The sequence below is a fragment of the Apteryx rowi genome, unplaced genomic scaffold (genome assembly GCF_003343035.1).
Source record: "Apteryx rowi isolate R43461 unplaced genomic scaffold, aptRow1 scaffold_81, whole genome shotgun sequence".
Lineage (NCBI taxonomy): Eukaryota > Metazoa > Chordata > Aves > Apterygiformes > Apterygidae > Apteryx > Apteryx rowi.
In genome coordinates this window covers 2970086-2983022 of record NW_020451105.1, presented here as the reverse complement: position 1 = coordinate 2983022, position 12937 = coordinate 2970086, and the positions used below count along the sequence as shown (strand labels likewise).

Here is a 12937-nt window from a genome sequence, read left to right as displayed (position 1 = left end):
CATAATCCTAGCCCCATCATGGCTACCTGTTACAAGGAGGCTTGTGTGAAATTGGTCAAATTTTGCTCATCCCTTTAAATTCCCTTAAAAGATTATTCCTTTTTATTTGTTTATTTTTACATCGCCTGACAAAAACTGGGATGTAATTTCTTGTATAACACGCTTTTGCTATTTCACAGGAACAGAATATGTCATGGGCATCACTTACACCCGAAAGTGGTCTAGCTAGTTCTTCACTATGGCATGCGACATTAAGTCCTACTTTCTAAGCAACCACTTTCAGGCACTGTGAGAAAGAAAAGAAGAAACGCTGGGAAATGAATGGAAAAAAGGTATCCAAAAAGGCTGACTGTTATTGCCACTGATGTAATAATTATTAGCATTGTGTCCCCAGTTCTATATCCTTCACTGGCAGCTTAAGTCCCAGGGAGGAGGTTCCCAGTGGATCAATCATGTTCGTGTAACGTTCACCACGGTGCTTGGCCAAAAACGGACCCCAGTCAGGCTGTGGAGAGCACACCAGCTTGAGTCGCTGCAATGCGGGGGAGATAAAAGACAGTCTCATTTGAAATTACAGAGCAGAATTACAATGCAGAAGAAATAAGGTTAGGCTCATTTGAGTTTATTGATAATGGCCCTGCAATGCTCCACTGCTCAGTGTTTGTTTTGCACAAAGTTTGCAAGATTAATAGAGGATAAAGTGCCCAGATTTTAATTATACATTCTCCCCCGCACCATATGAAGGGAACTGAGAACGACTACTACAGATTGCTAGCCTTGCTTTCTGAAGGACATGTGCTCAATAACTTAGTTCAATCATCTAAGCAGTGGGTAACTGCATTAAAATAATTGGATTTTTGTTTAGCATATTTCCCAAAAGTATTCAAATGACCAAAAGAAGTACACTGTTATGAATGAACAAAGATTTTAATTTTCAGATGACAAAATGCTTCACTTCTATCTGCAGGAAAGAGGAGAATGTTAGCCTGGCAAACAACAAAAATCTTCTAATCTTTCCACTGATTTCTTTATTAAATATATAATTTGAGTGGCACATTTATAGATAAAAAGGAAAGAAAACATATTTCTGACTGCTTGAGAGGGAACAATTATATGTTTATTACCTAATAAAGTGAATCAGGCCTCTATATCAGTTATTTTAATCTCTGCTTAATTACCAGTGTGCAACCTTTACCTCCCAAATCAACCATTAGAAACTTATGCAGCAGATTCAGTGTTCAGGAAATACTGGGCTAAAGCTGAAATAGCTTCAGCAAAAGTCCCTTCAAAACAGATCCAACTTTTTGGCATTTCTTTGGGTGCGCTACCAGAGGGACAGTAGGAAGAGCACCCTATTTTTTGAGGCAACATACAATGCTAATTCCACACAGATAAATCAGAAGATTAGCAGAAGAGGAATTTATCTCAATGAGAGGAACAGAATTACTGCTTTGTAAAAAAACAGAAGGCCAACTGTAACAGTGCTTATTTCTAAGCAGGGCCCATAGTCTAGACATCAGCCGAAAATTAAGAGGTGAGGAACAAGTCTAATTTCTTATTAGCTCATTTCCAGCAGGAGCAGTTATCTCTGCTGACCTGTGCACTCCAATATGCTCCGCACAAGGACTGAATGGTCCTTTAGACAAGTGGCCTCGTTGCCTAGTGCAGCTGTGTACTTGGATGCTCCCCCTAGGGTGTCCTACCGCTTAAACTCTTTTGCTCTATATGAAACGGAAAAGCATGAACTTTTCCCTTAGGCATGGGTAGTGTGACACACTGAGAGACCAAAAGAAGATTCTATTTTAGTACATTTTCTCTCCTTTTCTTTTTTAGGCCTATAATGGCCCCTATGGATTTTGCAGGAGGGCTGATCTGCAAGGGTGAAAATGAATATGAAAAGGGGAGACGTGTGTCTGCTCTCTAGCCCAAGGAGAGAGCAGCATAAGCAGTATGCAGCGAGGAGAGGGCAGAACTGGGAAAGCCTCAAAGGCAAGGAACAAGAGCACTGAACTTATTCAGATGACAAGGTGAAGGCAATGAAGGGGTGAAACGCTGATATGGGAGAGACTGCCCTGTACAGCACCCGTAAGGAGCTGAGGCAAGCCAGCAGGGCTGGGAACACCTCAAGAAGAGGCAGCTGTGGCAGCCAGCAGTACCGGGCACAGCGAAACCGAGCCAAAGGGCAGCACCACGTCTTTGGAGCAGCAGGGGAAGTAGCAGGAATCAGGTTTGCAAAATAAACAAAAGCAGCATAAGTATAAAGCACCACCCAGCATTTTTAATCCCAGATGCCAGAGAGGATCAATTTATTCATGAAAAATAAAGACCTGAATAGGGGGGAAAATACAAAGATTGTCAGCTAAGTTTTACAATATGTAACTTGAGCACAAGGTCTTTCCATATTTCTCATTGTTGAACTTCATGAAGTGGTAAAACTTTCTGGAAGCCACCTACAGCAACTTGGGTACCTGATGATCTGGCTCATGGCAATCGGGCAACTCGCGGCTGATGTCTCCTAGCACTGGCTGTCAGGCTTGCTAACATGTGGTGTGCACTAACATTTGAGGCTTCCTACTTCCACACACTGCTTTTGCAAAAGAGGCCAACAAAGCTAGGAAAACAACCTTCTAGCAGTGACACCCTTCCAGGGCTTATGAAATTTGCAGCTCTTTCTAGCTCTCACAAAAACAATCGCTTAACAATTTAGGAGCATTTTGTTGAGAAACGGGGAATAGAAGGGCTGCATTTTAAATCAGCCAAGCGTCTCTTTGCAACACAAAAACTAGTTCACCAGAAAATAGTCTTAGCACCATTAGCCATTCAATATCGCAAAAATCAGTGTAAAATAAAAGTCTCCTGTGACCATATTTTTAAGCAGAAAAAAGGCAGAAGAATTACCTCAATAAATTTGCCAGGGGCTAGATGCATTTTTATCACAAACATAATTGGGATCCAAATAACCGAGCAGGCCAGCATCAGCCATCCAAGTACCATGGACCAGCCTGGATAGTGGTAAGCTCCGTAAGTCATCGGTTCCCATTGGTAAAAGCTGAAGCAGAGAATAAACTGGAAACAAGGAAGGAAAATAAATGCTGGAATAAGTAATACAAGCCTGCTATGCAACAAATGGTAGGTATCCACAAACAGATTTGGTACATATGGAAGAAAGATAAAAGTACACACATCTAGGCAGATTGCTCACACAAACTGTAATAAACAGGTCAGAGTCAGAATCTAATGAGTTTCGTGTAAAACTTGCAAAACCCCACCAAAATCACTGTATTTATGCCAGAAGAATTGAAATTAGAATCTTGCCCCTAGAGTAACATGCTTTATTACATGGTCTATTGGCAGTTTTACCTAATGTGATTATGCTAAGTTACTCCATTTGACTTACTGTTTGAATAGCAACACATCTGCTTACATTTGTGCATAATTCAGTAACTTTCGGGAAATGCCTATGCTCACAATAATTGCCTGCAGAAGATTTATAGCACTATAGCTGGGTGAAGGCACATATAAAAATGATCAGTTTTATTTCTAGAGATATGAAATAATTGAAAGTCTAGTAATAGACTACTCAAAGGTAACAAATATTAGCTTTACAGGGGCAATAATAGAAAAAATATATTGCTTGGTTTTGCTTTGTCTATTTCCATTGCATAAAAATTGAATCATGACTGATCAGTATCAAATGATTTCTCACTATAAGTTGGCAAAATATTACATTTTGAGGGAACAACAGCAACAGAACGTACAAATTTGACCTGACCTCGTTTGCTTTCCATAAGAGACCAAAATTCCCTATTCCCTAGCTCTGATTACTGTTAGTAGCCAAGAGTGCAAGTCTGATCAGTAAAGAAATGAAGTTATTTGCAGAAAAGCATTATAATTCCCTGCAGAAGCATAGCAAGGATTCTGTGACAGGACCTTGAAAACAGCCATTGAGAAAACAAACAAACTAAAAAAAACAACCTGTGTGCACACGCCTTCGTGTTTAACAAGGCACTCAAGATAAAGTATATATTCCTGTTTATGCATCATAATACTATCGATTGACCTGGACTATGTCTTCAGACTTTTCAAAACCCGATTTACCAACTATAGCTACATATCATCATAATCAAACAATCGTTATCACTAGATAGATAAGATAGGTTTATCTGTTTTATCATGCATCATAATACTACATTTCAATTAAGACAATTGGTAAAGAACATCCATGCTGGAAGGTAGACTATCTTCATTATGCTTGTTTGAGAAATTATTTTCAGCATAGAAAATTTCTTCTCATCAAAACTCAGGATTTTGTTGAGTTCACCGAAACAAGCTAGTCCCTCCACACATGTATTGCTATGTGCAAAAAATAAGCCTTTTCAGCTTTCAGAAAAAAATTACCTCATTCCTAAAGTAACAATAGCTGAGAGAAGTAACCAACTTTATCTGGGGAGCCATATTTTTTCAGAAATTAGAAGAAAAGATTTACCAATGTTTTCCACTAAAGATCAGTACAAATGAGAATTTTCCAGGACATAAGCAGAAACGTTAGTTCTCTAAAAGCAGCAATTGAAAATGACTACAGACAGCATTTTGCTCTTTACCCTACCCAGCTGACATTATACTTATCATTGCTTTGAAATGTGCGACCTTTCAGAAATTCTAGTAACTATTCTTATCTTCCAGATATAAATACTACTGTGAAATATTTAGTATTGTTGTAAAAGAAGAAAAAGAAAAGTTTAGAGTCCTAAATAAATACTGATAATCTCGCCACATCTGTAGTCCAGGCCTAACGTACATTTCCTTCAAAGCAAAACACTGGCTAAGGAAGGCCCACTTGTCTTGTTGTGACTTAGCTGTTCAGTTTACTGAGATAAATTATTTCATTCTTATGCCAAAAAAATGACAAAGGTACGCAATAAAGATTGTGTTTGTATTTAGGTTAAAGCACAAAGGAAACGTGTTTCAAAGTCAGATGCTCAACATAGATATAGTAGTTATATTTTGACTCTTTGACCTAAAAAAACCCCATGCTTAGCAATTGTAAAATTGAGAATGTTCAATCTTTTAAATTAAATGGTGAACTAAAATAAAAGCATAGCATGAAAGGGAATTAACATCAGCATTATTCCAGCTTTTTTTTTTTTTGGGGGGGGGGGTACCAAAAAAAGAATAGTTTTCTAAAAAGATTAAAACCTTTCTTTTAAAAAAAAAAAAAAGCCACGAAGAATGCGCAGGTAAGCTCCGTTTCCACATTAACCTTGGCAACCCCAGAAAAACCCTTGCTTCTCTGTCCCAAAGACTGTTCCTTTGTAAAATGCACGCCAACTGCTGGCGCGCCACGACACCTCGCGGTGCGGGGAAGGATCGCTCTCGGCGGCGCCGGGCCGCCCGGCCCGCCCAGGAGGAGGGCGAGCGCCGCGGCTTCCCGCTGCGGCTTCCCGCCGCGGCTTCCCGCTGCGGCTTCCCGCCGCGGCTTCCCGCTGCGGCTTCCCGCTGCGGCTTCCCGCTGCGGCCCGGCTCGCCGGACGCGCTCCTCGCCCTCGCGGGCAGGAGCCGGGCGGCGGCTCGCAGGGCCTGACCGCGTCCCTCCGGGCAAGCATTTGGCATTGCCCGTGGGCCAGGGCAGCCCAGGCTTGACAACAAGAAATACCTGGGCCCCCACTTTTCTCATGCTAAAATATACTCGAGGGTCCTTATTTGGTAAAGCCTTTAGGTGTCTGAATGTCAGCTTGTGTTTACTTTCAGTCCCTTTCAAAGTCTGAAGAAAGAACTGGCAGAGGTCTGTGCCCCGCACATTCATGCCCCAGTGTCTGATGATTTGGGAAACCGAAGTTTCTTTTTTTCTAAAAAACAGAAGCTGAAGGGTTGTTTTTTTTTTTAATTTGTTATTGAAAAGATGACATACCCATTTCAACCTTTGCAATAACATCTCCATCTTTTTAGCTAAAACTTTGTCACTCAAATTTCCACTCAAGCCTTTCCAAAGTATGTCTCTCTTAAATTAGTTTAGGATTCAACAAAATGTTTTTCCCTAACTCAGCCTGAGAAAAGACAGAAGGATCATATAGATCTGAGACACACACACACACACACACACACATCAAATACACATATATGCAATAGTTAAAAGATACTGGTGTGCAGTGGGATGCCGTACCAGCATTTTGTACAGGTGGTGGAAGAATACAGTAGCAGCATTTGGAGACTCGCCATCCCTCTCTACCAAAATACCATTACTTATGTTCCATTCTGCCTACTATACACATGCAAGAACACATGCCTGTACGTGTGTGTCTAGGCATCTAGTTGATTAACAACCGAGATCTGATTACTGCTGCTCAGAAACAACACGATCACTCAAGAAACAACTTTGATTGCATTAACAACAGCAAGAAAGTCTTAGAAGATAACATTCGGAAATTTTCTGCTTACTGTTAAAATAGTGGGGGTCACAAATGCCCAACAGACTCTCCAGAACTTGCTTGGCTGGAATCCAATCATCATTTCTATATCTTCACAAAATCTTTGCAGTCCTGTAAATAACAAATGTAAATACAGTTAGGGGTGAAAGAAACCAGCTGCAATTTGCAACAAAGCTGTTGTGATCTCCCTTGTGTCTTGTTATAGTAACAAACTCTGATTTACTGGTGGAAAACTTCAGTGGAAGAGCTCACCACACAGCAAGAAGTGAGAATATTATGGTGGGAATAATCCTAATCAAATATTTGCTTCCTAAGGATTAAAACAAATTTAGCAGGTACATAGAGACTAAGTGTTCAGTGTGTTTCAGATTAATGTATTAATAGAGTGTGTTGGCTAGCAGTTCTGTTCATATTTGTTGTCTTTCTCTGTAAAGATGAATGTTATTAAAAATGTAATAATAATTTTAAAACAAACTACGATCTAAACACACAATATACAGTCATTAAAAATTATCATCTGAATACCTATTTCAGCATAGACAGTAACTGAGCTTCTCTATATCTGCCATTTAATTGGGCTATGATTATATCATTTAGCATTGAAACTGATAATGTCCTGTTATTTTTCAAGTAATATATAAGCAATACTTAGAATTATTAGAGAGCACCTATAAAGATTTTTATTTATATTTTATGTTGTTGGATCAAATTGATCAACATGTTAATGTTAATTCTTCAGGTTGTTGTATTGATTGCATCTATATAGTTGAATAAATAAGACGCACAAGACTGAAAAATGATATTTCAGCTATTTCTTCCTTGCATCTGAGTTCAGTGCCATGACAACATCCATAGATAATATTTAGTCCTGCATTACACTGCGCAGAAAGTACAGCTTCCCTTATAGAGTTCTATTTTTGGAGCTCAAAGACAACATGTTTTTGTTTTTAAACAAAAATATTTAGATCATCTTTGGTCTTCCTAAGTATTGACAACCCATACATACTGTGTCCACTGAATTCAATTATCACCACTCATGAACTTTTGTATTTTACACTGATCTGTGTTTGCAAAAGTGAAAATATTATCAAGCTCATTCATACCTGCCACGTCTTATTAATTAGCCTAGGTTCACTACCTTGACTCACTAAGGATCTGTCCCCAAATCCAAGAATATCCTCACCCTTTCTACCAAGTATATGGAATCAAAGGTTAAGGTGGAAGTACAAACTAAGGGGAAAAGAGAGAGAGAGAGAGATGAAACTGCCTGCAGGACTGAAGAGAGAAATAAAGCTTGTTTTCTCTCTTTGCAGGGGTAACATCAGGTTCCTCAACTGTATCTATTTATATCAGATACAAATATAACTGTATTTTCCCAAATTATATGAGGTTCTATTATATTTTTTAAAGATTATTCTGTGGTATGATGCATCAGATCTCCTTTTTAATTAAACTAATGGAAAGGTTTTGCTGTGTTTGCATTGGTCTACTACTGGTACTAATAATAACTCCTATTTCAGACCTTACAACAGTAGAGGAACTAGTTCAGTGACTTTCTTTCCAGAGGTAAATCCAGCCCTGATGCTGAGCATGCTGCAGCTATCTCCCTGGCCATGCCATATGCCTTGAAACGGTGCGCTGGCCTAGCAGTTGCTAACACCCTAACGGTAAAACCCAGCTTGCTTTTCAGTTTTGTTCTGTGTAGCTGTTTAGCTAAATTGCCCCTACTCAGTATCACACCTATTAGTAATTTATCCAAAACAAATAAAAATCAAAAATTATTCCAGCTTTTCTTATGGTGATAGGAAGAGGGAGATTGGGGGTCCAAGGCTGAGCTCATCAGTCATACAAGCATTTCAGATTTTGGCCAATTTTATCTGTTGAAGCAAATGATTGTCTCTTCCATTTGAATTTTGCAGAACACTATTCTATGGCATTTAGTCTAATTTTTATGATGTGGAGACAGAGATGGAGCTTAAAATGTTGGAGGGAACTTAGTGAATAAGGAAGGAAAAAATTGGAAGAAAAGTAATAAGCTGCTTTATTCTTATTGTCCTTATAACCAGCCGCTGCAGTTGCTGAACCTAAGAAGGGATAATCCCCAGGCTTGATCCACCAAATTTTGGAAGCCTTCTGTTGATATTGAGGAGAATTGAATCTACCCACGTGACTGTCTGCTCTTAGAATTCGGAAAAGATGGCCCAGCATATACAAAAGTAGCAATGGTTCAATATTCAATATCTTCTGATGCACCTCTGTTACAGACACCTCTAAAATAACACCAGGCTAGATGGTATTAGAAATGAGGCAGAGCTCAAGACTGAGCTCAGAGAGTGAGAACAGAGTAAGCCAGCTTGGGCAGATACCCTAAAGCAGAAAAGCTAAAATCTGTGTTATGTTTAAGAAAAAAAAAAGGGGGGGGGAGGGTGAGAGAGAGAAAGGAAGTTGAGTTCCCCCTGTAGCATTGCCCACAGATATTCAGCTTAAGTCCACATTTTAATATTAGCAGTTCAAGAGTCAAACACATGTAAGCAGATTCAGAGATTACACAGTACACATCTTTTTCCTGATGAATGACTGAAAATAGTTTCATAAAGTTCCACAGTAAAAGACAAAGATGCTTTAGATAACAGAACACTGGTCAAATCTTAGCATACATGGTTTCCYTCTCAGCTCAGTCAGATGCAGTGAATGACCTTGGGAAATAAACAGTATATGAAGTTTCATTTTTCAGTTTCCGCTCTCTAAAGTGGGAAGTTGTATTACTAAATGTTGCAGATACAAAAAATGTAAGAAGTAGAATGCAAATTATGACAGACAACCACTTAAATATCCTGCTACATGTAAAGTACTCAAAAACTAACATTGTGCAAATACACTGCAGCAGTTACCGTTCACTCTGATGATCAACCTTCCCAACAAGAGACTTGCACCAAAAAAAAAAAAACACTAAAAGGATTGTGAAAAAAGTTAAGATCATACATTAATACATTTTTAATTTCAGACAGTTTCCTGCAATATTTCACTCAAGCATAAGAATCTTTGTATTTGGCTTCATGTTACGGAACACATCACTGGGAACTATGCTGATGATTAAATTAATACCCACAGCTCTAAACTATTCTTAACCAATCATGCATCATAACCTAAACAACTGGAGAATAAACATCTATACCAGCATACATAATAAAAGGCAGAATTTGACTGGATTATATAGCACGAGCTCTAATGAAAAACAAGTGATTGCAAGGAAATAACTAAGTGTGCCTCTTTTTAATTTAAAAATCTCAACAAGCTCAGCAAGCAGAACATGTAACAAGAACTAAAGACAGATTTATTTAATCATAAAAGCACCTGCTAGTATTATGCCAACCTGCCTGCTATGAAGAGTACAAGTGTACAAAGAAGAGTGTCAGTGGAGTGTAAAATAAGCAATTGTCTGAGCTTGAAAAATATATTATGCCAATTTTAAGCACTGTTTGAAGGAATATAACAAGAGCAGCAGCTTCACTTCTATTTGCAACACGCAAATCACAAATATACAAGCTGCGCTCCTGCAAACAAAATCCCTATAAAAGTGGCCTTGATGCAGAAAAAGTAGCTGTGGTGCATTATTCAAGTGAATAAAGATTGTAAGATAAATCCTTGATTTTTGGTGCTGAAAGAATGGAAGCTCTTTAGTCTAGCAAAAGGTTAATTCTAGGGAATAACTTCTGAAATATTTTTTTTTAGTCAAAGACTTTACCAGCATCTGTTGATTACCAATCAGTTGGTACAGACAGAGCATGGAAAAAATGATCTGCAATTCATCCAATCTTTTCCAAGTCTAATTACATTAAAGTAACATCCTAACTAGAAATTTGTCTCATCTATTCAAGTCCTTACTAATGCTGTAACTATTCTATATTACTATATGTTTTTCAAAAAAAAAATTTTTTTTGAGGCATAATGAATTTGTTGGAGGAAAACAGGCACAAGTCTTTGCAATTTTGTTTACAAGTCTAATAAAATGTTGTTCCATAAAGGCAGGTTTGTAGTACTTCTGCCACTCAGTGTTCAAAGGAGGAATAGATCCAGTATTTTCTCCCTGTATGCCTTCATGCTTATTCAAAAACATACACAACAAAAAATAACCCACAAATTTAAATTTTTGGGGGCTATTAAAATATGCTCTGCAGGGAGGTTTTTTTTTTATCTTGCACACTGATGGTGATGGCTTAGAGGAGACAATCTTTTGGGTACAGACTGAGTGATGCTATTGATAACACTGGCGAGGGAGGGCGACAACATCTAGTACTTTTACCACAGCATCGTTCAGACATGCTCTGAGAATAAAGAGAAGGAAGAAGAAAGAGAAAAAACAGAACCCAAACCCATACTCTTCTGGAGTATTCCCACTCACCATCTCTTAAGAGACTGTTTCAATTTTAGCAAAGCTGGGAAGTCAGTACAACAACCAGACTGATGTGAAGTGTCTGGCAGGATCAGCAGTTGAAGCTAATTCTGTGCTTTGAGCACAGAACTGTTTTACAGCTAATGAATATGTTCTTTTTAATTTTTTTCTAGATTTTTTGAATGTATTCTCATTAAAGATTGAGTGTTAAGTTCTTTAGTCTTGGGGATTTACTGTTAAGCATCTCAATAAATCCTGTGGTTGTTMAGTTAATCTATAGAAAGTCAAAGAGGTAGACATACCAACTTTTTAATATGTTTTTTTCTGTCAGGCCAGTATACAGTCATTCCACTTAACAAGCTTCTGGCATCACCTTTTATGACACATTAGTAGTAATGTCCATTTTACAGGTCATGAGACCCCCCCAAATTAAATTGCTAATATCCATAGCAACAAGATTATAAAAAGGGACTCACAGAAAGGAGTGTGATGCTCACTGAGGACAGCTCAGAAACCATTGACTTATCGCAAACAGACAAATTCAGAAAAAGTGTTTAGCTTGTCCCCCAAATTACCACTGCTTTAAACAAGCACGCTGTTGGAAAATATCAGCTAAATACACACAAGAAACTGTTTGGTGGCTAACTAACTACCAATAGTGAGCAAAGGTGAATGGTCACACTGCAACAAGTCTGTGAGTTATGGGGACCCCCAGCACAGAGCACACGCTAATGTCTCAGATGACATGTACCAGGCAGTGTTTCCACAGGGCCAGTAAGTGCCAAAGCCTGTGGTAACCATGGGGAGGGAATGCACAGCTCTTGAAAGTCTTCATGGAAACTGAAGCACAGAGAAACAACGTAACTTGCCAGCACTGATTTTCAAACCAGGAGTTCTGCTAAATAATCCCTGAACTCCATATTTGGACTTCACTTTAGGAGATATCTCAAAGCATTACATTTAGGTCCTTTGAGAAGATTATTCGACTGTAAAGCTGATAGCAGTTGCCAACACCATTTCACTCACAGAGATTACACTTCTAAACCAGCTCTAATTGAAATACTTACATTTCAGGGATATAAAAAGTAAAAATTATTTTGATCAGCCAAAACCTGAACAGGCTAAAGCAAGCCTTCACTTAGTATTTTGACATTTTCCACTGTGTTTGGTAACATTTTCCTTACTGGGTCATTTCTGACTTAGCTTACAGCCTCTGAAGCCTGCTCACTGGATTGGATGTCTGTGGGGTTAACATATACCTCTGTATTTCCATGAAATCAGAGGGAAAAAAAGGAAGGCAGAGMGCGACTAAATCATCCTCTTTTTGCCCTGATTTCATGTCCTTTCCATACATATATGTTGCTTCTATTCCTTCCTCTTTCAGACAAGAGGAATAAATTCAATGTGGTTTGAGTCATATCAGATCTTTTCAAACATTTATATTACAGAGTGGACCCCACAACTTAGGTAGATACGTACATCCAGTGCACACCATGAGATAGGACTAGGGCCAAAGAACATCCTGCTAGATAAGCATCTTCAGCAGAAAATCCTGAGATCATTTTATGACTAGCTGATATATAATATATAATTCCTTCCTGTCCACAGCAACAACAGAAATGACCACATCTTTGCTTTCTTTAACACCAAGGTTCAGAACTTGCTTTGCTTATGAAGACAAGTCTCAAGTGCCAACAACACACTCCAGACACGGATTAATCATTTTTTTTATGTAGGGAGATCTTCACACTCCCTAGTGCTACCGTCTGACATCACACATTTCCAAGAATCAATCTCCTAGAAGCACCAGACAAGTTTGGGAGTGGATCACCAGCTGGTGTCAACTGACATAGCTACAGTAGCATCAAGACACTTACTCTAGTTTATACCAGCTCAAGTGCTTCCTCATAATTTAAGATATGACAACAGTTAAAAAACAACATGTCAGCATGGTTCAGTATAACTGGTGTTACCACCATGTATAAATAATCTCTGAGGGTAGCAGCATGTTCTTGATTCCATGTTATGGACACATGGGCTAAAGGGAAGGCTGGATGCATATATGGAAAATAAATCCATCAAAAGTTGTTAACCGTAAAGATGCCACTTCTAGCTGAGG

General features: G+C 38.7%; 1 protein-coding gene across 1 annotated transcript in view; it reads right to left on the bottom strand.

Annotated features, from left to right (window-relative positions):
- Nucleotides 1–376: 376 nt before the first annotated feature.
- SLC6A5 (solute carrier family 6 member 5) overlaps nucleotides 377–12937 on the bottom strand; it is a 38617-nt gene continuing 26056 nt past the window's right edge. The window contains exons 14-16 of the mRNA XM_026089340.1: nucleotides 6436–6536; nucleotides 2899–3066; nucleotides 377–532 (exon numbers count right to left, since the gene is read on the bottom strand). Of these exons, the coding sequence (XP_025945125.1) occupies nucleotides 377–532; nucleotides 2899–3066; nucleotides 6436–6536 (425 nt within the window). The remainder of the gene's footprint in view (nucleotides 533–2898; nucleotides 3067–6435; nucleotides 6537–12937) is intronic.